General features: G+C 46.9%; 2 protein-coding genes across 2 annotated transcripts in view; both read right to left on the bottom strand.

The window, feature by feature from the left end:
- Window positions 1-26,993, bottom strand: part of LOC144479684 (sphingosine 1-phosphate receptor 3-like) — a 408,647-nt gene that overhangs the window by 282,153 nt on the left and 99,501 nt on the right. The window lies entirely within an intron of this gene.
- Window positions 18,500-23,946, bottom strand: LOC144479716 (WAP, Kazal, immunoglobulin, Kunitz and NTR domain-containing protein 1-like). Its single transcript, XM_078198746.1, has 2 exons — window positions 23,716-23,946; window positions 18,500-19,990 (listed from the first exon to the last, which is right to left on the bottom strand). The coding sequence occupies exons 1-2, from the start codon at window positions 23,944-23,946 to the stop codon at window positions 18,500-18,502; spliced, it is 1,722 nt and encodes a 573-aa protein (XP_078054872.1).

Raw genomic sequence — 26,993 nt, 5'->3', positions numbered from 1 at the left:
GGTGGCCTTCACGACAGCGCAGAGTCGCTGAGCAGAGACTGATAGCCAAGTTCCGCACACATGAGAATGGCCTCAACCGGGATCTTGGGTTCACGTCACATTATCTGTAACCCCCACAGCTTGCCTGGGCTTGCAAAATCTCACTAACTGTCCTGTGTGGAGATAATACACATCTCTTTAACCTGTGCTTAACCCTCTCTCCACTCACATTGTCTGTACCTTTAAGACTTGATTACCTGTAAAGATTCGCATTCCAACCATTATTTTGTAAATTGAGTTTGTGTCTTTATATGCCCTGTTTGTGATCCGAACTCCCACTTACCTGACGAAGGAGCAGCGCTCCGAAAGCTAGTGGATTTTGCTGCCAAATAAACCTGTTGGACTTTAACCTGGTGTTGTGAGACTTCTTATTGTGAGGCAGCAGTGCTGACCACTGTGCCACCATGACACTCGATGTTAAATACATCATTGTCTGAAATACTAACCTAATTCTGTTTATTAAGATCAAGCAAGAGCTGAGGTCATTTTCACAGCTTAATTGACCTTTACGTTTTTTCTCATATAAAGATCCCTGACTGAATTTAATTTTAAAGCTGTATATTATAGCCTGTGTACAACTTAATATGGAGGTCTTGTGGCGCAGTTGGTAGAATCGTTGCCTCTGAGCCCAGATTCGAGTTCTGCCCCAGGATTTGATGGCCAAGGAAGGTGCCTTCATAATGCAGCCAAACAGGTTGAGTGGCAATCTGCAAATACTTCCAAACATGCCAATGGCTGGCGGTAAGAGCGGGAGAGAACTCTAGTAAGCCATGCTTCATATGGAGTGGCGCCCCTCAAGCTAAAAGCCTCTGGCGACAGAATAGTGACCTGTCCTGGGAACAACTAGTTATGGAAACAGACAAAAGTCTGCCTTATTACACCACTAGGTTTGAGAAGGGAATTGGAATTTGGAATACAGGTTAATGGGAGACAGTCATTAAGTAAAAGCATTGTGATTCTTAACCCACCAACTCCTCTGATCTACCCATTCAAATTGAGAACCAAATTCTTCTCATCCCGGCCCATTTGAAAGCCAGGCGATGGCCTGGTGGTATACCACTAGACTATCAATCCAGAAATTCAGCTAGTGTTCTGGGGAACCGTGTTCAAATCCCGCCACGGCAGATGGTGGAATTTGAATTCAACAAAAAAAATCTGGAATGAAGAATCTACTGACCACCATAAAACCATTGTCAATTGTCGTAAAAACCCATTTGGTTCACTGATGCCCTTCTGGGAAGGAAATCTGCCGTCCTTACCTGGTCTGGCCTACATGTGACTCCAGAGCCACAGCAATGTGGTTGACTCTCAACTTTCCTCAGGCAACTAGGGATGGGCAATAAATGCTGGCCAGCCAGCGACGCCCATGTCTCACAAATTAAAAATAAAATGATTTGTCAGAGTGGGCTGAATCTGAATAATCCGATTGAATATAAAAAGAGTTGTAAGGTACACCAAGACTTAACAAAAATGGAATTGAGTGAGTTTTAAATTCAGTCTTTATAATCTCATCAAATTATTCAGGTTCAACCCACTCTGGCACACATAGCCAAATCCTGTTTGACTGCATTGTGAGCGTATGTTCCTTGGTCATCAAATCCTGGTGTGGGACTCGAACCTGGAGCTTCCAGCTCAGAGACAGTGATTCTATCAACTGAATGTTACCTGGGTTTCTCGTGGACTGGAATGAGAAGAATTTAGTTGTCAATATGAATGATTACATCAGAGGTGATGGATACTGTTTGATTTGATTTGATTTATTATTGTCACATGCGTTGGCATACAGAAAAAGTGTTGTTTCTTGCATGCTATACAAACAAAACATACTGCTCATAGAGTACATAGGAGAGAAGGAAAGGAGAGGGTGCAGAATGTAGTGTTGCAGTCATAGCTAGGGTGCAGAGAAAGATCAGCTTAATATATTGTAGGTCTATTCAAAAGTCTGACAGCAGCAGGGAAGAAGCTGTTTTTGAGTCGGTTGGTACGTGACCTCAAATTTTTGTATCTTTTTCCCGATGGAAGAAGGTGGAAGCGAGTACATCCGGGGTATATCCGAGTATGTCCGGGGAGCTTGGTGTCCTTGATTATGCTGGCTGCTTTTCCGAGGCAGCGGGAAGTGTAGACTGAGTCAATGGATGGGAAGCTGGTTTGTGTGATGGACTGGGCTGTGTTCACAACCCTTTGTAGTTTCTTGTGGTCTTGGTCGGGGCAGGAGCCAGACCAAGCTGTGATACATGCTTTCTATGGTTCTTATGTAGATTAACAGTGTATATTTATTAATTACAAGAATTATGTCCAATAAAAGGTTCAAGTTAAGCACTGTCTCCATCCTTGCTCATGTACACAGCTCTGTCCAACGTTGAATTGACTCCAAAGTGTGGGTCATGTGTTACCTTACATCACTGTGTGGGTGGTACTGTACTTATGAGTGCCAGAACCCTATACTACAAGAGAAGTTGTTGGGTTCAGAATCCCAATGCAGGTCTTTAAAAATGCAATAATTGTCTCCCATTAAGTTGTGTATCGTATATAAGGTACTAAAATGCAGTGTTAAAGATAAATCTACAAAGGAATATGCTGTGGGGTGTGTCTACCTGTTGCGTGGAGGACAATGTGTTTACTTCAAGAATAGTTGCAGCCATTTTTCTGAGATAAGGAGAATTCTCCCTGGTTTGAATCCATGAACTGATTTTACTGTACATTTCTGGCATTTCATTAGTAGAATGACAGTTTGCAGAATTTAAACAAATCATACAGACTTTATTGTATCCTACTGCAATAATATGTGATGTGGGACAGTTGGCTGATCTGTAACTTTAGCCCAGGTTCAAGTCCCACTCTCGGATTTCAACACGAAAATCAAGGCTGACGCTCCACTGAAGTACTAAGGGAGTGCTGCACTGTCAGAGGTGCCATTTCCAGCTGAGACCTTACACTTTTTTTTTTATTCATTCGTGGGACATGGGCGTCATTGGCTGGCCAGCATTTATTGCCCATCCCTAGTTGCCCTTGAGAAGGTGGTGGTGAGCTGCCTTCTTGAATCGCTGCATTCCATGTTCTGTGGGTTGACCCACAATGCCATTAGGGAGGTAATTCCAGGATTTTGACCCAGTAACAGTGAAGGAACGGCGATATATTTCCGAGTCAGGATGGTGAGTAGCTTGGAGGGGAACATGCAGGTGGTGGTGTTCCCATGTATCTGCTGCCCTTGTCCTTCTGGATGGAAGTGGTCATGGGTTTGGAAGGTGCTGTCCAAGGATCTTTGGTGAATTGCTGCAGTGCATCTTGTAGATAGTACACACTGCTGCTACTGAGCGTCGGTGGTGGAGGGAATGGATGTTTGTAGATGTGGTGCCAATCAAGCGGGGCTGCTCTATCCTGGATGGTGTCAAGCGTTTTGAGTGTTGTTGGAGCTGCACCCATCCAGGCAAGTGGGGAGTATTCCATCACACTCATGATTTGTGTCTTGTAGATGGTGGATAGGCTTTGGGGAGTCAGGAGGTGAGTTACTCACCGCAGTATTCCCAGCCTCTGACCTGCTCTTGTAGCCACTATTTTTATGTGGTGAGTCCAGTTGGGTTTCTGGTCAATGGTAACCCCAAGGGTGTTGACAATGGGGATTCAATGATGGTAACACCATTGAATGTCAAGAGGCGGTGGTTAGTAACTGAGGCCCCATCTGCCCTCCCAGGATGTAAAAGATGCTGTAGCACTATTTTAAAGAAGAGCAGGGGAAATCTCCCTCCTGTCCCGGCCAAAACCTATCCCTCAATCAACATCACAAGAAAACAGATTATCTGGCTATTATCACATTGCTAGTTGTGGGATCTTGCTGTACGCAAATTGACCCTTAATTTCCCAAGATGTGTAGGTTAATGGGATTAGCGGGGTGAATACAGGGATAGGGTCTGGGTAAAGATGCTGTTGCAGACAGCTGGTGCAGACTCAATGGGCCGAATGGCCTACTTCTCCACTGTAGGGATTCTATGATGAGTACATGACATCTCGGATTCCAAATCTGGCACCCAGGTTGTGGCAGACTGGTTCAGCCTCGGAGGGGATGGAGAGTGGGCAGGTGAAAGTATGGCCGTGAATGGCAACTTAAAATAGATAATGTTCTAGAGGTCACGCTTAGAGGAGCGCAGAGATGAAGGATTTGAAAATACCTCAGAAAGCTTGAGAAAATGCCACAGATTTAACAAACATCGATTATGAATGTTAGAATCACAGAATCCCTACATTGCAGAAGGAGGTCATTCGGCCCATTGAGTCTGCACTGAATCTCCAACAGAGCATCCCACCCAGGTCCTATCCCCATAACCCCACATGTTTATGTCGCTAAACCCTTTAACCTACACATCTTGGGAAACTAAGGGGCAGTTTGTGAACTGCAAGATCCCACAAACAGCAATGTGAATGAAAAGTTAGATATGTTTCATTTACTAGATTCCTGAATATGTTGTTTCTGGTTTTACTTACTAGACTAGGCCACAAAGTCTGGGCTAAAAAGTTTTACATTGAATCCCTACAGTGCAGAAGAGGCCATTCTGCCCATCCAGCCAGCACTGACTCTCCAACAGAATATTTTACCCAGGCCCTCTCCCTCACCCTATCCCTGTAATCCCACACATTTCCCATGGCTAATGCATCTAACCTACACAATTTGGGACACTAAGGGGCAATTTGGCATAGCTAATCCACCTAACCTGCGCATCTTTGGACTGCAGGAGGAAACCGGAGCACCTGGAGGAAACCCACGCAGACACGGGGGGAATGTGCAAACTCCGTACAGACAGTGACCCAAAGCCGGGAATAGAACCCGGGTCCCTGGGTGCTGTGAGGCAGCAGTGCTAACCACTCTGCCACCATGTTGATATAATTATCATCCTGTAATTGTAATGCAGTGTCTAATCTTTTCTCCCTTCTCCCCTACAAATGCATCAATAAGATTATGTTATTTGTTGCCCCCTCCTGCAGGACAAGCAGTTAACAAACTCAGTGACAGCCATGGGCTATTCCTTAAGCTAGTGTTCAGGAGCTCTGTAGGAGAGCCCGGGATTGATGCTATCGAGATCCTCACCCTGTGAGTTCAGCTGCATTGAGTCCAGTGCTGGATGCATTGAGGCAATCCTGCATCTTGCCACAGGGTGGCACGACACTCTGGTACAACGTCTGCAAAAGGGCCTGGTGTCTGCATTTTCCTTAAGGTTCCGAGGCCTCCCCAAGTTTCCCCACCTCTCTTCAAAATCATACAGGATGGGGATAAAGTCTTTCTTTCACTTGGGAGTTATGGTGCTCCGAAAAGCACATTCTGAAATGTTGTCCAGATATGATGTGGAGATGTCGGCTTTGGACTGGGGTGGGCACAGTAAGAAGTCTCACAACCACCAGGTTAAAGTCCAACAGGTTTATTTGTTATCACGAGCTTTCGGAGTGCTGCACTCACCTAATGAAGGAGCGGTGCTCCGAAAGCTCGTGATACCAAATAAACCTGTTGGACTTTGACCTGGTGTTGTGAGCCTTCTTACTGTTGTTAGGATAGTAATTTCCAAGATGAAACGTGAGTAAATACTTAAAAAAAAGGACAGAAGGGTTGTAAAGAGAGAGCAGCAGAGTGAGAAATATGAATAGCTGTTTCAAATTCTTTTTTCAAATCTTTTCTGATTCATCTGTGGGACATGGGTGCTGCTGGCGGGCCGGCATTTATTGCCCATCCCTAACTGCCCTTGAGAAGGTGCTGGTGAGCCGCCTTAGGCCATTTCAGAGGGCAGTTGAGGGTCAACCACATTGCTGTGGCTCTGGAGTCACAGGTAGGCCGGACCAGGACGGCAGATTTCCTTCCCTAAAGGACGTTAGATTAAGTTTATTTATTAGTGTCACAAGTAGGCTTACATTAACACAGCAGTGAAGTTACTGTGCAAATCCCCCAGTCGCCACACTTCTGCGCCTGTTCGTTACACTGAGGGAGGATTTAGCATGACCAATCCACCTAACCAGCACGTCTTTCGGACTGTGTGAGGAAACCGGAGCACCCGGAGGGAAACCCACGCAGACACGGGGAGATTGTGCAAATTCCATCCCGATCCTGTTCTCACCTGGCACCCAGCAGGTAACATTAGCCTTCAGTGTCCCTGGGTTCGAAAGCCAACCGGGATTCCTAATCCTCATTGCCGTCCACATGTGGGCATCAGGTGATGAACAGATTACTTTGGAGTGAGTTTCAATGTTGCTTCCTTCCCATGATGAAGTAATTTGCTTGCATTTACTCCAAAGATTAGAGAAGAAGAACTATCATTACAAAGAACAATACAGCATAGGAACAGGCCCTTCAGCCCTCCAAGCCCGTGCCGCTCCCTGGTCCAAACTAGACCATTCTTTTGTATCCCTCCATTCCCACTCCGTTCATGTGGCTATCTAGATAACTCTTAAATGTTCCCAGTGTGTCCGCCTCCACCACCTTGCCTGGCAGCGCATTCCAGGCCCCCAGCACCCTCTGTGTAAAATATGTCCTTCTGATATCTGTGTTAAACCTCCCCCCCTTCACCTTGAACCTATGACCCCTCGTGAACGTCACCACCGACCTGGGGAAAAGCTTCCCACCGTTCACCCTGTCTATGCCTTTCATAATTTTATACACCTCTATTAAGTCTCCCCTCATCCTCCGTCTTTCCAGGGAGAACAACCCCAGTTTACCCAATCTCTCCTCATAACTAAGCCCCCCCATACCAGGCAACATCCTGGTAAACCTCCTCTGTACTCTCTCCAAAGCCTCCACGTCCTTCTGGTAGTGTGGCGACCAGAACTGGACGCAGTATTCCAAATGCGGCCGAACCAACGTTCTATACATCTGCAACATCAGACCCCAACTTTTATACTCTATGCCCCGTCCTATAAAGGCAAGCATGCCATATGCCTTCTTCACCACCTTCTCCACCTGTGACATCACCTTCAAGGATCTGTGGACTTGCACACCCAGGTCCCTCTGCGTATCTACACCCTTTATGGTTCTGCCATTTATCGTATAGCTCCTCCCTACATTATTTCTACCAAAATGCATCACTTTGCATTTATCTGGATTGAACTCCATCTGCCATTTCTTTGCCCAAATTTCCAGCCTATCTATATCGTTCTGTAGCTTCTGACAATGCTCCTCACTATCTGCAAGTCCTGCCAATTTTGTGTCGTCCGCAAACTTACTGATCACCCCAGTTACACCTTCTTCCAGATCGTTTATATAAATCACAAACAGCAGAGGTCCCAATACAGAGCCCTGCGGAACACCACTAGTCACAAGCCTCCAGCCGGAAAAAGACCCTTCCACTACCACCCTCTGTCTTCTGTGACCAAGCCAGTTCTCCACCCATCTAGCCACCTCCCCCTTTATCCCATGAGATCCAACCTTTTTCACCAGCCTACCATGAGGGACTTTGTCAAACGCTTTACTAAAGTCCATATAGATGACATCCACGGCCCTTCCCTCGTCAACCATTCTGGTCACTCTTCAAAAAACTCCACCAGGTTAGTGAGGCATGACCTCCCTCTCCCAAAACCATGCTGACTATCGTTAATGAGTTTATTCCTTTCTAAATGCGCATACATCCTATCTCTAAGAATCTTCTCCAACAACTTCCCCACCACGGACATCAAGCTCACTGGCCTATAATTACCCGGGTTATCCTTCCTACCCTTCTTAAATAATGGGACCACATTAGCTATCCTCCAATCCTCTGGGACCTCACCTGCGTCCAGTGACGAGACAAACATTTGCGTCAGAGGCCCAGTGATTTCATCTCTCGTCTCCCTGAGCAGCCTTGGATAGATTCCATCAGGCCCTGGGGATTTGTCAGTCTTTATATTCTCTAACAAACCTAACACTTCCTCCCTTGTAATGGAGATTTTCTCCAACGGTTCAACACTCCTCTCCGAGACACTCCCAGTCCACACATCCCTCTCCTTTGTGAATACCGACGCAAAGTATTCATTTAGGATCTCCCCTACTTCTTTGGGCTCCAAGCATAATTCCCCACTTTTGTCTCTGAGAGGTCCGATTTTTTCCCTGACAACCCTTTTGTTCCTAACGTATGAATAAAATGCCTTGGGATTCTCCTTAATCCTGTCTGCCAAGGACATTTCGTGACCCCTTTTTGCCCTTCTAATTCCCCGTTTGAGTTCTTTCCTACTTTCTTTGTACTCCTCCAGAGCTCCCTCTGTTTTTAGCTGCCTGGACCTAACATATGCCTCTCTTTTCTTTTTGACCAGTCCCTCAATTTCCCTGGTTATCCACGGTTCTCGAATCCTACCCTTCCTATCCTTCTTTTTTACAGGCACATGCCTGTCCTGTAGCCCTAACAACTGTTCCTTAAAAGACTCCCACATGCCAGATGTGGATTTACCCTCAAACAGCCTCTCCCAATCAAGAGCTGCCAATTTCTGCCTAATCCCACTAAAATTAGCCTTCCCCCAATCCAACACCTTACCGTTGGGACACCACTCATCCTTTTCCATCATATCCTAAAGCTAACAGAATTGTGGTCACTATTTGCCACATGTTCCCCTACAGAAACTTTGAAGACCTGACCAGGCTCATTCCCCAGTACGAGGTCCAGTATAGCCCCCTCTCTAGTCGGGCTATCTACATATTGTTCCAAAGAACCCTCCTGTACGCATTTTACAAATTCCTCCCCATTCAGAGTCCCAGCTCTCAGCGATTTCCAGTCTATGCCAGGGAAATTGAAGTCTCCCACTACAACAACCCTATTTTTCCTGCACCTATCCAGTATCTCCTGACATATCCGTTCTTCCACTTCCCTCGGGCTGTTGGGGGGCCTGTAGTATACCCCCAACATAGTGACTGTGCCCTTCCTGTTTCTAAGCTCCACCCAGAGTGACTCGTTACACGACCCCTCTGAATTGTCCTCCCTCTGCACCGCTGGAATATGCTCTCCAACTAATACTGCTACTCCCCCACCTCTTTTGGCCCCTCCTCTGTCTCGCCTAAAACACTTGTACCCCGGAATATTCAGCTGCCAGTCCTGTCCCTCTTTCAACCAAGTCTCTGTCACCGCAACCACATCCAAATTCCTCGTGAGCATTAAGGCCCTAAGTTCGTCTGTCTTACCTGCTACACTCCTTGCATTGAAGTAGACGCACTCCAGACCTCCAGGCCCAGTGAGGTCATCCTCCCCCAGAGTACTCTTCTTCTTTGCCAGCCTTGTCCCAGGCCCAAGCTCGTCCCCAGCCTCTACACTTGTAGACCTAATATTTTGATCCCCACCCCCCTGCCATACTAGTTTAAACCCCCCCGAACTGCACTAGCAAAACTCCCAGCCAGGATATTCGTGCCCTACCAACTCAGTTGTGACCCGTCCTTCTTGTACAGGTGCCATCCTCTCCTGAAAACTTCCCATTGATCTAGGAAAATGAAGCCCTCCCTCCTGGACCAGTCCTTTAGCCAAGCATTCAATTGTACTAACACCCTATTCTTAGCCTCACTGGCACGAGGCATTGGGAGCAGCCCAGAGATGGCCACCCTGGAGGCCCTACTTTTTAGTCTATTTCCCAACTCCCTGAATTGCTCTCGTAGGATCCCCCTGCTCTTCGTTGAGGCACTGATCACTGCAGCAATACCAGAAACTTAGAATGGTTACGGCAGAGGGAGGCCATTCAGTCCTCCGTGCCTGTGCTTGTCCTCTGAAGGAGCAAATCACCAAGTGCCACTCTCCACCTTCTCCCCATACCCCTGCAGTCTTCTTTCTCGGATTCTCATCCAATTCCCTCTTGAATGCTTCAATTGAGCTGACCTCCACCACACATGCAGTCAGTGCATTCTAGGTCCTGACCAATAGCTGTGTGCAGAGATCTGTCTACGTAACTCCCATTGTCTCTTTTGGCAATTACCTTATACTGTGCCCTCTGGTTCTTGACCTTTCCACCAATGGGAACAGTTTCTCCCTCCCTACACTGTCTGGACCCCTCACAAATTTGTATACCTCTATCAAATTTCCCTCAAACCTCCCTTCCCCAAGGAAAAGAGTCCCAACTTCTCCAATCTATCCACATAACTTGAACTATTCTCCTGAATTTTTTCTCTAATGCCATTGCAGATCGTCATAGAATCACTACGAAGGAGTCCATTCAGCCCTTCGAGTCCGCACTGACAACAATCTCACCCAGGCCCTATCCCCATAATTCCACACATTTACCCGGCTAAATCACTCTAACCTATACATCCCGGGACATTAAGTGGCAATTTAGCATGGCCAATCAACCTAACCCGCACATCTTTGGACCGATGATGTGGGTTATATACCAATAATGATATTACAGCTGCAGTTCAAGAACAGTTCAAATGCATTATCCAAAACTAGAACAAACTTTCATTTATATAGCACCTTTAATATACAAATCACATTCTACAGATGGAACTTAGGTCACTGTCTGTCTGGAAATCATAGAAACCCTACAGTGCAGAAGGAGGCCATTCGGCCCATCGAGTCTGCACCGACCACAATCCCACCCAGGCCCTACCCCCACATATTTACCCGCCAATCCCGCTAACCTACGCATCTCAGGACTCTAAGGGGCAATTTTTTTAACCTGGCCAATCAACCTAACCCGCACATCTTTGGACTGTGGGAGGAAACCAGAGCACCCGGAGGAAACCCACGCAGACACGAGGAGAATGTGCAAACTCCACACAGACAGTGACCCGAGCCGGGAATCGAACCCGGGACCCTGGAGTTGTGAAGCAGCAGTGCTAACCCACTGTGCTACCGTGCCGCCCCCAGTACTGCCTCTGGAGTTTGCAAGTTCTCCTGTGTCTGCGTGGGTTTCCTCCGGGTGCTCCGGTTTCCTCCCACAGTCTGAAAAATATGCAGATTAGGTGGATTGGCATGCTAAACTCTCCCTCAGTGTACCCGAATAGGTGCCGGAGTGTGGCAACTAGGGGAGTTTTACAGTAACTTCATTGCAGTGTTAATGTAAGCCTACTTGTGATTAATAAATAAACTTTAACTTTAAGTATGAATGTTTAGAGTAAGTAGGTGAGATATCATCAACAATTTGGATTTATATAGCACCTTTCTAGTAAAATGGCCCAAGTCATCTCCCTTCAGTGATTATCAAACAGAATTTAACACCAAGTTTCATAAGGAGATATTAGATAGAAAGAGGTGGCTCGGTGTATATAGTCCAATGGGTAGGTTTGGAGACAAAATCATGAAAAGGCAGGGAAAGAGAGAACAAGGCAGCATGACCCAGTGAGAGTGAGACACACAGAAAGCTTCTCTGACAAATGGTCAAAACAGGGAGGATTGTGTGGACACCAGAGTGTGAACTCGGGACAGGGTAGCAATGCAGAGGAAGTCACAGAGGCAGTACTGGGGTGGGTGGGGGGGGGGGGGGGGGGTAAGGAGGTGAATGAGTGGGGGAAGGAGGAGGATGAGGGGGTGGGGAGAGGAGGAAGATAGGGATGGGAGAAAGAAGCACAATGAGGGGGGAAGGAGGAGGAGGAGGATGGGGGAGGAGGAGGAAGAGGATGGGGGGAGGGGGAGGAAGAGGATGGGGGGAGGGGGAGGAAGAGGATGGGGGGAGGGGGAGGAAGAGGATGGGGGGAGGGGGAGGAAGAGGATGGGGGGAGGGGGAGGAAGAGGATGGGGGGAGGGGGAGGAAGAGGATGGGGGGAGGGGGAGGAAGAGGATGGGGGGAGGGGGAGGAAGAGGATGGGGGGAGGAGGAGGAAGAGGATGGGGGGAGGGGGAGGAAGAGGATGGGGGAGGGGGAGGAAGAGGATGAGGGAAAGGAGGAGGATGGGGGAAAGGAGGAGGATGGGGGGAAAGGAGGAGGATGGGGGAAAGGAGGAGGATGGGGGAGGAGGATGGGGGAAGGAGGAGGGGAGGAGGAGGGGAGGAGGGAGGAGGGAGCGAGGAGGAGAAGGATAAGGGGGAGGAGGAGGATGAAGGGGAGAGGGGGAGGACAATGGGAGGAAGAAGAAGGATGGGAGGAGGATGGGGGGGAGGAGAAGGATGGGAGGAGGATGGGGGGGGAGGAGAAGGATGAGGAGGGAAGGAAGAGAGAGTATGGGGTTGGGGTGAGGAGGAGGATGTGTGGAAATACAGAGGATTGGGGAGTAGGGAAGGAGGAGATTTGGGGACAACAGTCATGAAGGGACAGGTAGGTGAGCACAAGGATTGGAAATGGATGTACTGAGTGATGAGGTGTCTGACTGGTTCCAGTTGTCTCCTGCATGGCTGACCTCTGACTTGTTGCACAGACATTCTGTGATGTTTTTGTTGTCCCTGAAACATTGTTGGTCAGACTCGGAGACTGTCATATACAAACCGGGGACTGGATCAAAGTACTCCAATGAGTGTTGTACATAAAACAAGGACTGGATCAATAGGTTGCATCAAATGTCATCTCCAAAACGTGGAATGGAGCATTATTCTGACACTACTTCAAGTGTTTGAAATTAGTCCCCAGAAAGTCAGGTGGTGAAGGATAAAACAAGATCCAATCCTTACACAACTTATAAGCATTTTTTGTTTATTCAAAGACACACAAGACAAACATCAATCTCCTGAACCCTAACTTCGCTTTCATTCTGTTGCTACTTATAGGAGCACAAGTGAATCCTCATTAATTCTCATCACCTGCATCCAACTAAACACAATTATTATACAACTAACGCTGATATAAAACATGGAGTGGGTTACTGTGCTGCAACAAGTGTCAAGCAAAACGTGAGATGGATTAATATCCATCTGGGCAGCACGGTGGCACAGTGGGTTAGCACTGCTGCCTCACAGCGCCAAAGACCCGGGTTCAATTCCGGGTGTGTGGAGTTTGCACATTCTCCTCGTCTCTACGTGGGTTTCCTCCGGGTGCTCCGGTTTCCTCCCACAGTCCAAAGATGTGCGGATTAGGTTGATTGGCCATGCTAAATTGACCGTAGTGTTTGTGGGATTAGCAGGGTAAACGGGTGGGGTTACAGGAATAGAACCTGGGTGGGAATGTTGTCGGTGCAGACTCAATGGCCCAAATTGCCTCCTTCTGTCCTGTAGGGAATCTAATTTCACATTCAGTGATGACAGGAATCTAATCTGAGGAAGGATGTCCTTGCGATAGAGGGAGTACAGTTAAGGTTTACCAGGCTGATTCCTGGGATGGCAGGTCTGTCATATAAGGAGAAACTAAATTGGTTAGGATTATATTCACTGGAGTTTAGAAGAGTGAGAGGGGATCTCATAGAAACTTATAAAATTCGAACAGAATTAGACAGGGTAGATTCAGAAAGAATGTTCCCAATGGTGGGGGAGTCCAGAACTACGGGTCATAGTTTGAGGATAAGGGGGTAAACCTTTTAGGACTGAGGTGAGGAGAAATTTCTTCACCCAGAGGGTGGTGAATGTGTGGAATTCACTCCCACAGAAAGTAGTTGAGGCCAAAACGTGTGATTTCAAGAAGAAATTAGATATAGCTCTTGGGGCTAAAGAAATAAAGGGGATATGGAGGGAAGGGGGATCAGGATATTGAATTTGATGATCAGCCATGATGAAGATGAAAGATAGAGCAAGCTTGAAGGGCCAAATGGCCTACTCCTGCTTCTAGTTTCTATATTAATATGTTACAGTGTGGGTCAGATACAAAATATGGAATGTGATAATGTGTCGTGTCAATTATAAGATTAAAAGAATTGGATAAATTTAAAACTTGCAGCAAGCACAATAAAACTTTGGATTTTCTTTTCAGGAATCTTGAAGTCCATTTTATTCAAACTGTGTTCAGCTGCGAGGAACATTTCTGTGTTGACATGTGACAGGGTCACAATCACGTTTCTGAAGGGGACACATTTCAGTCCTTCAAATTGTACTTCAAAGGCCACATCTGAATATCCCAATCCAAATCATTTGTCACTCACAAATTTACGTGACAGGATGCTGCCAAGGTTGACAAGAACGAAAGGAAGCTGAGATAAATCAGAAACCAGTGATTATCTGATGCCATCCAAAACTTCCAAAGCCTGAAGGAGGAAGGAAAGATTGCGGGGGAGTCACGCTGTTCCGAGGGTCTGGGAAAGAATGGGAACTGATGGCTTTTTTTTCATTTCGGTACAATGAGGACACAGGGAAGAGGAAAAGTGTGGAAGCAACGAGTCTGTCAGAGCGTTGGAGGAATGAGAGAGGAAAGGTTAGCCACATCATTATTGAGAGAGGCAACAGAAGATGAGTGAACCCAGGTAGCTTGCAGTCACATATGAAGAATGACCATTGAGATGATGTACTGGGTGGCGACTATTGCCCACAGAGAACGTGCCCAGTGAGACTCAGCCTCTCAGGAGAAGAAGAAAGATGATTCCTTTTTTTAAAAAAAATGCAACAAATATGATTGAGCAATTCTGTAAACCTCATATCCGCATCAGCCCACTCCCTGAACTTCTCAACAAATGGCAATCTCTCCTTGTCCATTCTTCATATGTTCAGTGCTATGATGTTCGAGTCAGGCGGCTTCCAGTTCCACATATCAGTTAAGCATGGATGATGCCAGGTCTAAAAACGAATCTTAGCGTTACACAAGTTCTATATAAATGACATTTCAGATATGGATTGAATAGTTTGTGCATTTACTGGAACACAGTGCCATGGCACCCACATAAATATAAGAATTCCCACAACCATGCCCAACTTTCATAGGATCATAGTATCCCTACAGCACAGAAGGAGGTCATTTGGCCCATCGAGCCTGCACCGACAACAAATCCGCTCTATCCCCGTAACCCTACACATTTACCCATCTAATCCCCCTGACACTAGGGTCAATTTAGCACGGCCAATCAACCTAACCCGCACATCTTTGGACAGTGGGAGGAAACCGGAGCACCCAGAGGAAACCCATGCAGACACGGAGAGAACATGCAAACTCCACACAGACAGTGAACCAAACCAGAAATCGAACCCGGGTCCTTGGCGCAGTGAGGCAGCAGTGCTAACCACTGTACTACCATTCATTAAATATTCTCATATTCAAATTTCACAACACCAGATTAAAGACCAACAGGTTTATTTGGAATCATGAGCTTTTGGAGCGCTGGTCCTTCATCAGGTGAGTGGAAAGGCAGGTTTCACAAACACCACATATTTGTACAAAGACACAATTGCAATATAATGGTTGGTATGTGAGTCTTTACAGGTAATCAAGTCATTACAGGTACAGACAATGCGAGTGGAGAGAGGGATAATCACAGGTTAAAGAGATGTGAATTGTCTCAAGCCAGGACAATTAGTAGGATTTTGCAAACACAGGCAGTATGGTGGGGGGGGTTACATGTAGTGTGACATGAACCCATGATCCTGGTTGAGGCCATCCTCATGCGTGCGGAACTTGGCTATCAGCTTCTGCTCAGCGATTCTGCGTTGTCGTGTGTCTTGAAGGCTGCCTTGGAGAACGCTTACCCGAAGATCCCTCAACCGGGACCTTGGATTCATGTCACACTATCTGTAACCCCCACCATTTGGCCTGAGCTTGCAAAATCAAAGAACAAAGAACAAAGAACAATACAGCACAGGAACAGGCCCTTCGGCCCTCCAAGCCCGCGCCGCTCCCCGGTCCAGGATTGAATCCTGAATCCAGGATCCCCGCCCAATTTTCCAGCCTATCTACATACCAATATCCTATCCACCGAGCTGTCCCTCACAGCTATGATGCTTTGTTCATTACAACCTATTAACTTACCCCCACCCCCCCATTCCAGACCATGTGATCTCCAGGGAGAGGCGAAAACCCAGAGTGAAAAACCCCAGGGCCAATATGGGGAAAAAAAAAAATCTGGGAAATTCCTCTCCGACCCCCTGAGGCGATCGAAACGAGTCCAGGAGATCACAATGGCCCCGATCGGAAAATGCTTCCCAACCCTAGTCATTTCCACTTCCACGAACACCATATGAATTCCCTGCCCCCGAGACAGGTTCCCAACTATCCGCAGTCTCACTCTGTACTGGCACCAGCAAGATGATCGTAGAATGAAGCCTTGAAACGAGAAACCAGGAACAATTAGCCCGCGCCGCTCCCTGGTCCAAACTAGACCACTCTTTTGTATCCCTCCATTCCCACTCCGTTCATATAGCTGTCTAGATAAGTCTTAAACGTTCCCAGTGTGTCCGCCTCCACCACCTTGCCCGGCAACACATTCCAGGCCCCCACGACCCTCTGTGTGAAATATGTCCTTCTGATATCTGTGTTAAACCTCCCCCCCTTCACCTTGAACCTATGACCCCTCGTGAACGTCACCACCGACCCGGGGAAAAGCTTCCCACCGTTCACCCTATCTATGCCTTTCATAATTTTATACACCTCTATTAAGTCTCCCCTCATCCTCCGTCTTTCCAAGGAGAACAACCCCAGTTTCCCCAATCTCTCCTCATAACCAAGCCCCTCCATACCAGGCAACATCCTGGTAAACCTCCTCTGCACTCTCTCCAAAGCCTCCACGTCCTTCTGGTAGTGTGGCGACCAGAACTGGACGCAGTATTCCAAATGCGGCCGAACCAACGTTCTATACATCTGCAACATCAGACCCCAACTTTTATACTCTATGCCCCGTCCTATAAAGGCAAGCATGCCATATGCCTTCTTCACCACCTTCTCCACCTGTGACGTCACCTTCAAAGATCTGTGGACTTGCACACCCAGGTCCCTCTGCGTCTCTACACCCTTTATGGTTCTTCCATTTATCGTGTAGCTCCTCCCTACATTATTCCCACCAAAATGCATCACTTCGCATTTATGAGGATTGAACTCCATCTGCCATTTCCTTGCCCAAATTTCCAGCCTATCTATATCCTTCTGTAGCCTCTGACAATGTTCCTCACTATCTGCAAGTCCTGCCAGTTTTGTGTCGTCCGCAAACTTACTGATCACCCCAGTTACTCCTTCTTCCAGATCATTTATATAAATCACAAACAGCAGAGGTCCCAATACAGAGCCCTGTGGTACACCACTAGTCACAGGCCTCCAGCCGGAAAAAGACCCTTCCACTACCACCCTCTGTCTTCTATGACCAAGCCAGTTCTCCACCCATCTAGCCACCTCCCCCTTTATCCCATGGGATCCAACCTTTTTCACTAGCCTACCATGAGGGACTTTGTCAAACGCTTTACTAAAGTCCATATAGACAACATCCACGGCCCTTCCTTCGTCAACCATTTTGGTCACTTCTTCAAAAAACACCACCAGGTTCGTGAGGCATGACCTCCCTCTCACAAAACCATGTTGACTATCGTTAATGAGTTTATTCCTTTCTAAATGCGCATACATCCTATCTTTAAGAATCTTCTCCAACAACTTCCCCACCACGGACGTCAAGCTCACCGGCCTATAATTACCCGGGTTATCCTTCCTACCCTTCTTAAATAACGGGACCACATTAGCTATCCTCCAATCCTCTGGGACCTCACCTGTGTCCAGTGACGAGACAAAGATTTGCGTCAGAGGCCCAACGATTTCACCTCTCGTCTCCCTGAGCAGCCTTGGATAGATTCCATCAGGCCCTGGGGATTTGTCAGTCTTTATATTCTCTAACAAACCTAACACTTCCTCCTTTGTAATGGAGATTTTCTCCAACGGTTCAACACTCCCCTCCGAGACACTCCCAGTCAACACATCCCTCTCCTTAGTGAATACCGACGCAAAGTATTCATTTAGGATCTCCCCTACCTCTTTGGGCTCCAAGCATAAGTCCCCACTTTTGTCCCTGAGAGGTCCGATTTTTTCCCTTACAACCCTTTTGTTCCTAACGTATGAATAAAATGCCTTGGGATTCTCCTTAATCCTGTCCGCCAAGAACATTTCGTGACCCCTTTTTGCTCTTCTAATTCCCCGTTTGAGTATTTTCCTACTTTCATTATACTCCTCCAGAGCTCCCTCCGTTTTTAGCTGCTTGGACCTAACATACGCCTCTCTTTTCCTTTTGACCAGTCCCTCAATTTCCCTGGTTATCCACGGTTCTCTAATCCTACCCTTCCTATCCTTCTTTTTTACAGGCACATGCTTGTCCTGTAGCCCTAACAACCGTTCCTTAAAAGACTGCCACATACCAGATCCTACTAACTGTCCTGGCTTGAGACAATTCACACCTCTTTAACCTGTGATTATCCCTCTCTCCACTCGCACTGTCTGTACCTGTAAAGACTTGATTACCTGAAAAGACTCACATTCCAACCATTATCTTGCACTTTGTGATTTTGTCTATATATGCCGTGTTTGTGAAACCTACCTCTCCACTCACCTGATGAAGGAGCAGCGCTCCGAAATCTCGTGATTCCAAATAAACCTGTTGGACTTTAACCTGGTGTTGTGAGACTTCTTACTATGCCTACGCCAGTCCCATGCCAGCATCTCCACATCATAGTCAAATCTAGTTGCCCTGTCTGGATCTTTCATGATACCTGTGGGGTGGGCCAGTGATCCTAATCCTGAAAGCGATGTAGCAGTTCACAGGTCTTTTTCTCGATTATTTCGTACATTTTTTTAATGCGTTTGTCACTGACAGTCCGCACGTAGCTCTCAGCATCCAGCACGGCCATTCCATCGTGGACATCACCCATTATAAGGAGAGGTCCGTCTGTCAGGTTAATGTTTGGACAAGGGCAGTTCCAGTCCATGTTCATCATTATTACCTCCAAGTGTTTGAAGTCAAAAAACGTTAGTCCCATTTTCTCATCCTTTAGCACCTCGTCCAGCGTAAACCTGGCAACTCCGGAGTCCTGTTCCTCCACAATCTCCGTCACCCTTCCCACGATGGCATAGTCACTTCTGCAGAAGCTGGGAACTATCTTGTGACGGGGCTTGCACATTTTGCACTGTTGGCTCTTGGGAAAAGGACATGTCTCCTCACAAACCTCCTTGCTCTCAAAATTATTCTTGTTGCCCTCGCAGCCGCCGTAGACAAAAGCGTGGCACTGCTTCATCAGGGAGTTGTAAGCCCACCGAGCCTCCCACATCTTGCAGGGACCCTGCACAGCGGGGAAGGTACAGATATTGACTGACTCATTGATACAAGCCAATCTGCACTCTTCGTATGTCTCAAACTGGTTCCTGCTCCCGTCGCAACCTCCAAACATGAAAGTCGAGCACCCGCCCTTCTTGTGGTCGTAGAACCATCTCACGTGTTGGCGACCACATTCCCTCTTGTCGGGATCTTTAAAGCACTCTCCCGATGGGAATGGCTGGGTTTTCCTGGGAGGGGTCTCTCCGGAATGTTCTCGTCTGATGACTGATAAAGGGAAGTCTGCTCTCAGGAGGCCAGCAGCGTTCCTCGCAGTGCACGTGTAGATCCCCGCATCCTCCTGCTGGGTGTTGTAAATAACCAGCTGGCCGATATTGGTGACCACCACGTTGGCGTACATTTGGTCAGGTCTCATGATGATATTTTCCCGGTAGTCGCTCTGTTTCTCCCAGGTGATGTCCGGCCTGGGGCGTCCACTGACATCACAGTGAAAGCTCACTGTGCCTCCAATGTAGACAGACTGGTGGAATGGGTTGGTGTAGAGAGCTGGAGGGGTGGAGTCTTCCAAGGAGGTTGTGGACGTTGGGTTAACTGTGGTTTCTAAAGGCTGGGGGCTGGTGTTGGGCCAGGTGATGTGGTACCTGCAGGTCACCACCGTCAAGCTGCTGCCCCTGATGCACGCCTCTGCGTCCATGTAACATTTATTGTAGTAGGTCAAACCATCCGAGGCGCAGGTGAAATTGGGCTCCTTCTCACACCTGTCCTTGCACTTACAGATGGGCTGTCCGTCCCAGATATCGCACTCCGAACCTTGCTGAGTGCACACGATCCTCTCACACGTCGCCTCTTTGGGGATGTCCAAGGACGCTAAGCTGCCGTCCGCAAACCTCGCTGCGACACAGCTCTTCAGGCCACACACGTTGGTGCAACACTTCTCAAAGTTCTGACAATTCTGAAATCAGCAATGGACACAACAGTTAGTTCAACAGGAAGCGACTGAATACTGACCACGGATAGATTCCTAACGCCACTTTCTCATGGAGCACTTTGTCGATCTACTGAGACCATGCAGCAGAACCAAAGGCACCACATGCAATTTAAATGCCTACAACAGTTTTGAAGACATTGGGCGGAATTTTACTGGCCACGTCCGCCCGCAGTTCGTATGATCCCACCCAAGGCCAACAGTGAATACTGTTCTCCGAGCCTCATCAGCCCGCAGAATCGGGGCAGGCATGCCGGTAAAATTTCGGCCATTGGGCGGGATTTTATGGCTTCGTTCGGGCGAGACCAGAAATTACCGCCCGAGGTCAACGGAGAGTTCCGTTGCCGTACCTTTGCCCGCACCGATTCCGTGGCAGGCGAGGGGGTAGAGTTCCAGCTGTTGTCACCATTCAGAAGTCAGAAATCGGAAGCGCAAAGGGACTTGGGCATCCTCGTTCAGGATTCTTTTCAGGTTAACTTGCAGGTTGAGTTGGTAGTTAGGAAGGCAAATGCAATGTTGGCATTCATTTCAAGAGGACTAGAATACAAAAGCAGGGGTGTACTGCTGAGGCTTTATAAGGCTCTGGTCAGACCAGATTTGGAATATTGTGAGTAATTTTGGGCCCCGTATCAAAGGATGGATGTGCTGGCCTTGGAGAGGGTCCAGAGGAGGTTCGCGAGGATGATCCCGGGAATGAAAGGCTTGACGTAGGAGGAGGGTCTGAGGACTGTGGTCCTGTACTCGATGGAGTTTAGAAGGATGAGGGGGATCTCATTGAAACTTACAGAATATTGAAAGGTCTGGATAGAGTGGACATGGAGAAGATATTTCCATTAGTAGGAGAGACTTGGATCCGAGGGCACAGCCTCAGAGTTAAGGGACAACTCTTTAGAACCGAGAAGAGGAGGAATTTCTTCAGCTAGTGGGTGGTGAATCTGTGGAATTCATTGTCACAGAAGGCTATGGAGGCCGGGTCATTGAGTGTATTTAAGACAGAGATAGATAGGTTCTTGATTGGTAAGGTCATCAAAGGTTATGGGAAAGGTCGGGAGAATGGTGTTGAGAAACTTATCAGTCATGATCGAATGGTAGAGCAGATTCACTGGGCCGAATGGCCTAATTCTGCCCCTATATCTGATGGTCTTATGGTCTAACATCATGTAAAGCCCAAGAGGGAAGGATTTCCTCTAAATGCTCACCTAGTGACAGGTGAAATTAGGGCATAATATGCAGAGTATAATATCAAGGAAACTCAGATGCATGTGTAATAAATATCATGAGAAAACTTCTGAATGTCCTTGCTTTTTGATACAAATCTACCGGGCTTAATATAATGACTAAAGCAACCTACATGTGAATAGCAGAAAATGCTGGAAAATCTCAGCAAGTCTGACATCATCTGTGAAGAGAGAATAGAGCCAATGTTTCAACGTTGGCTCTATTCTCTCTCCACAGGTATTAAGTCAAGTTTATTTATTAGTCACATGTAAGGCTTACATTAACACTGCAATGAAGTTACCGTGAATTTCTCCTAGTCGCCACAGTCTGGGTCAATGCACCTACCGAGTACATCTTTCAGAATGTGGAGGAAACCGGAGCACCCGAAGGAAAGCCACGCAGACATGGGGAGAACGTGCAAACTCCACACAGACAGTGACCCAAGCTGGGAGTCGAACCAGGGTCCCTGGCGCTGTGAAGCAGCAGTGCTAACCACTGTGCCACCGTGCCGCCAATGCAGAAAGAGGCCATCGGCCTATCGAGTCTGCACCGACCACAACATCACCCAGGCCCTACCCCCATACATTTACCCTAACTAGTCCCCCTGACACTAAGGAGCAATTTAGCATGGCTAATCCACATAACCCGCACATCTTAGGACTGTGTGAGCAAATTGGAGCACCCAGAGGAAACCCACGCAGGCACGGGGAGAATGTGCAAACTCCGCACAGACAGTGACCTAAGGCTGGAATTGAACCCGAGTTCCTTGCGCTGTGAGGCAGCAGTGCTAACTACTGTGCCACCGTGCTGCCCAAGTCCTGGTCCAGCGATTTGAGCAGATAAATTTAAGCTAACTTTTCGATGCAGTACTGAGGGAGTGCTTGACTGTTGGGTGGGCTGTCTCTTGGGTAAGACCTTAAACCAGGGCCTTATATGCCTTATCAGGCGGATGTAATAGATACCATGACACTATTTTGCAGGGGAGATACCTCTTGTGTCATGGTTAATACTTATTCCTCAATCAACATTACAAACATAGATTAGCTGATCACTGTCACATTGTGGTTTGTGGGATCTTGCTTGCACATTGACTGCCATACTTCCCACACCTGATTACATTTCAAGGTGACTTCATTTTTAAAGCACTTTGGAATAATGGTGAAATTGTAAAGCGGAGGTGGCAGCACAGTGGCACAATGGTTAGCACTGCTGCTTCACAGCGCCAGGGACCCAGGTTCAATTCCAGCCTCGGGTGACTGACTGTGTGGAGTTTGCATGTTCTCCCCGTGTCTGCGTGGGTTTCCTTCGGGTGCTCTGGTTTCCTCCCACAATCCAAGATGTGCAGGTTAGGTGGACTGGTTATGCTAAATTGCCCCTTAGTGTTCCAAGATGTGTAGGTTAAGTGGGATTACCCATGGTAAATGTGTGGGATTACAGGGATAGGGTGTGGGGAGAGGGCCTGGGTAAAATATTCTGTCGGAGAGTCAGTGCTGACTGGATGGGTAGAATGGCCTCTTTTGCACTGTAGGGATTCAGTGTAAAACCTTTCGGCCCAGACCTTTTAACCTAGCCTAGTAAGTAAAACCAGAAACAACATATTCAGGAATCTGGTAAATGAAACATATCTAATTTTTCATTCAAATAATAAACCATATGAATGCTCAATCTTTCCATATTCTAAACACAAGACTGATAACAATGTTCTGGAAAAAAACATGCTGTTATTGCAAAGCACCAAGAAATCCTACAGACCCAAACTATCCCATCGTCCCATTTCTCCTAACACTGCTCAATAAATGTTAATTGAATCTGTGGCTTGCCTGGAAATCATAAAGCTCGGAACCAGTCACTTGCCTAACGGAAAACTGTACCTAATAAGTTTAAGTGTCACAAGACATTAATACTGCAATGAAGTTACTGTGAAAATCCCCTTGTCGCCACACTCCGACACCTGTTCAGGTACACTGATGGAGAATTTAGCATGGCCAATCCACCTAACCAGCACATCTTTTGGACTGTAGGAGGAAAACGGAGCACCCGGAGGAAACCCACGCAGACACGGGGAGAATGTGCAAATTTCACGCAGGCAGTGACCCAAGCCGGGAATTGAACCCGTGTCCCCGGTGCTGTGAGGTACCAGTGCCACGGCGCCATCCATATGTCTGTCCAGTCAGATTTTAACACAAACATTTCTGTTTTGACAAAGAAAATCTAAGTGTCCTCGTTCAAGCTGAGTTTCACAAAAGTGAAAATTAACAAATGACAATTTTTAAACAAGTTCCTCCACTACAGGCATTTGAGCAAATCTGAGCCCGGGGAAATCGAGTTAACAGTTAACAAGAATGCCGCAATTGATGTTGAAAACGACCACTTGAGGAATGGATTCTCCAGCCCTGCAAATAAACTTACACTGCGCTGCTCAGATCGCAGCAACCTGTTAGATAGACATCTATTACAGCGTTCACATATTCTACCTCATCTGTGTTGCATTCCCTGTCGCAGGTGCTCTGTGCGTCCACCCACAGTCCTGGGCTGAGATGGTTTGGGCAGGAGCTGGCGTGGGAGAGCTTTGCTCGGGGGAGCCTGGTGTCCTGTGTCAGGCTCAAGAGAGGTAACAACCCCAGCACAATCGCCAGGGTCCTGGGCTGAATCCCAGCTCTGGGTTTCCTCGCGAACATCAAGCCCAGTCCGCTTCCGTTCCACATCACGAAATGAATGTCTGCGTGCACAAGCTCCAGAATGTTTACAACCAACAGAAAGAAGTTTCCCAAAACTTTGCTAAAGTTTGCAAAGTGAGGGGAAAGCCAGCAGCCAGGCAGTTAAAAAAGGCTGATCATTGGGCAATGAAGCATAAAGGACTGTAACCCGAGTCGTGTCCATTGAAATGGTATAAAGTGGAAGTGTCAGTGTAAACGTTTTCAACCAGACCTTTTAGCTCAGCCTAGTCTGTAAAACTGGAACCAACATACTCAGGGATCTAGTGAATGAAACATATCTAACTTTCCATTCAAATAATAAACCATGAGATATATCGCCCAGAAATATAATAGCAAATATAATTTGACTTGATTTATTATTGTCACATGGAGATTTTCAGTTAACTTCATTGCAATGTTAATGTAAGCCTACTTGTGACACTAAGTGATAAACGTTTTTGTATTAGTATGCAGTGAAAAGTATTGTTTCTTGCGCACTATACAGACAAAACATACCATTCATTGAGAAGGAAAAGAGCGAGTGCAGAATGTAGTGTTACAGTCATAGCTAGGGTGCAGAGAAAGATCAATTGAATGTATAGTAGGTCCATTCAAAAGTCTGATGACAGCAGGGAAGAAGCTGTTCTTGAGTCGGTTGGTATATGATTTTTCTGTTTATTTTTGTTGCTATATCTATCGGTTTATGCTGATGTTTAAGCTCCATGTATGCCTTCTCTCCCCTTCACATTATTTCACCCTATGAACCTATCCTTCTATTCCTTTCTCACTCATATTCTTACCAAGCTGCCAGTTAAGCAGTGGTTAGCACTGCTGCCTCACAGCGCCAGAGACCCGGGTTCAATTCCGGTCTTGGTTCACTCTTTGTGTGGACTCTGCATGTTCTCCCTGTGTCTGCGTGGGTTTCCTCTGGGTGCTCCGGTTTTCTCCCACAGTCTGAAAGACGTGCTGATTGGGTGCATTGACCAGGCTAAGTTACTCCTTAGTTTCCAAAGATTGTTAAGGTGAGGAGGATTCATGGGGCAAATGCATAGGGTTACAGGGATAGGGTGGGGGAGTGGGTATGGGTAAAATGCTCTATTGGAGAGTCGGTGCAGATTCGACGGGCCAAATGGCCTCCTTCTACACCATAGAGATTCTATGACTTCCCATGACACTGAGCCAAGCAGCTCTAATCCAAATGTAATCCATATACATCTGCAATTAATTTTAGTACCAGTGAGGACACTGTAGGAACAGATTGGGCAACATTCTAAAAGCTGCAAACTCAAAGAAAAGATTTAGTAGGATGCTCCCGCAACTTGATGGTTTGAGTTATAAGGAGAGACTGGATAGACTGGGACTTTTTTCGCTGGAGCGTAGAAGGCTTGGGCTGATCTTATAGAGGTCTATAAAATAATGTGGGGCATAGATCAGCTAGATAGTCAACATCTGTTTCCAAAGGTAGGGGAGTCTAAAACTAGAGGGAATAGGTTGAAGGTGAGAGGGGAGAGATACAAAGGGGTCCAGAGGGGCAATTTTTTCACACAGAGGGTGGTGAGTGTCTGAGACAGGAGCTTAGAGCTTCGAAAGCTTGTGTGGCTTTTGCTACCAAATAAACCTGTTGGACTTTAACCTGGTGTTGTTAAACTTCTTACTGTGTTTACCCCAGTCCAACGCCAGCATCTCCACATCATGAGACAGGCTACCAGAGGTAGTAGTAGAGGCGGGTACAATTTTGCCTTTTAAAAAGAATTTAGGCAGCTACACGTGTAAGATGGCTATAGAGGGATATGGCCCAAACGCGGGCAATTGGAACTAGAATAGTGGTTAAAAAAAGAGGCGGCATGGACAAGTTGGGCTGAAAGACCTGTTTCCATGCTGTAAACCTCTATGACTATGACTCTATGACATCAAGTTCCAGGGTACTGAGTCACACAGTGTGGCTCCTGACCTGAGTGAAGATTCATTTTACATTACAAGGCAAGTATTGGTGCAAAGCTGTTTCTATTCTCTGCTACTGCTGAATATGCAACCCTGAATTACACAGGGAAGAGGGAGTAATCACAGCCTAGCAAGTTTTACATCGGTCACATCTATTGTCAATGTGAGCGTAGGAATGTATAATGTAAAAAGGTTAACAGGAAGCAGAAGCAGATGTAAAAGATGTTTACTGTAGAAACAATGGTATTTATAGCACCTTCCATGGCAATCCAAAGTGTTTTACAACCAATGAGGTAATTTTGAAATGTAATCACTGTTGTAATGTAGGAAAATGTGACAAGAAATTGTCACACAGGAAGTTTCGCAGAGGGGGGTGTCGAGAACCAGGGGTCACAGTCTGAGGATGCAGGGTAGACCGTTTTGGACAGAGATGAGGAGAAATTTCTTCACCCAGAGAGTGGTCAGCCTTTGGAATTCAAAACAAAGAACAAACAAAGAACAAAGAACAGTACAGCACAGGAACAGGCCCTTTGGTCCTCCAAGCCTGCACCGATCACATTTACCTATCTAAACCAACAACCTCTATATCCCTCTATTTCCTGTTTGTTCATATGCCTATCAAGGTACGTCTTAAATGTGGCTAACGTAAGTGCCTCAACCACCTCACTTGGCAGTGCATTCCAGACCCCCACCACCCTCTGTGTAAAAAACTCCCCCCGCACATCTCCACTGAACCTTTCCCTCCTTATCTTGAACTTGTGCCCCCTTGTAACTGCCATTTCTGCCCCTGGGAAAAAGCTTCCAACTGTTCACCCTATCTAAACCTCTCATAATTTTATAAACTTCGATCAGGTCACCCCTCAGTCTCCGTCTTTCCAGGGAGAACAATCCCAATTTATTCAGTCTCTCCTCATAGCTAATATCCTCCATACCAGGCAACGGCCTGGTAAACCTTTTCTGCATTCTCTCCAAAGCCTCCACGTCTTTCTGGTAGTGTGGTGACCAGGATTGCAGTCACTACCGCAGAAAGTATTGAGGTCAAAACATTGGATGTTTTCAAGAAGCAGTTTATTATAATACTTGAGGCGAAGGGAATCAAAGGATATGGGAGGAAG

This window comes from Mustelus asterias, chromosome 26 (genome assembly GCF_964213995.1).
Source record: "Mustelus asterias chromosome 26, sMusAst1.hap1.1, whole genome shotgun sequence".
In the NCBI taxonomy this organism is placed as follows: Eukaryota; Metazoa; Chordata; class Chondrichthyes; order Carcharhiniformes; family Triakidae; genus Mustelus; species Mustelus asterias.
Note: the sequence above shows the minus strand (reverse complement) of the source record. Positions and strands in the feature narration are given on the sequence as shown.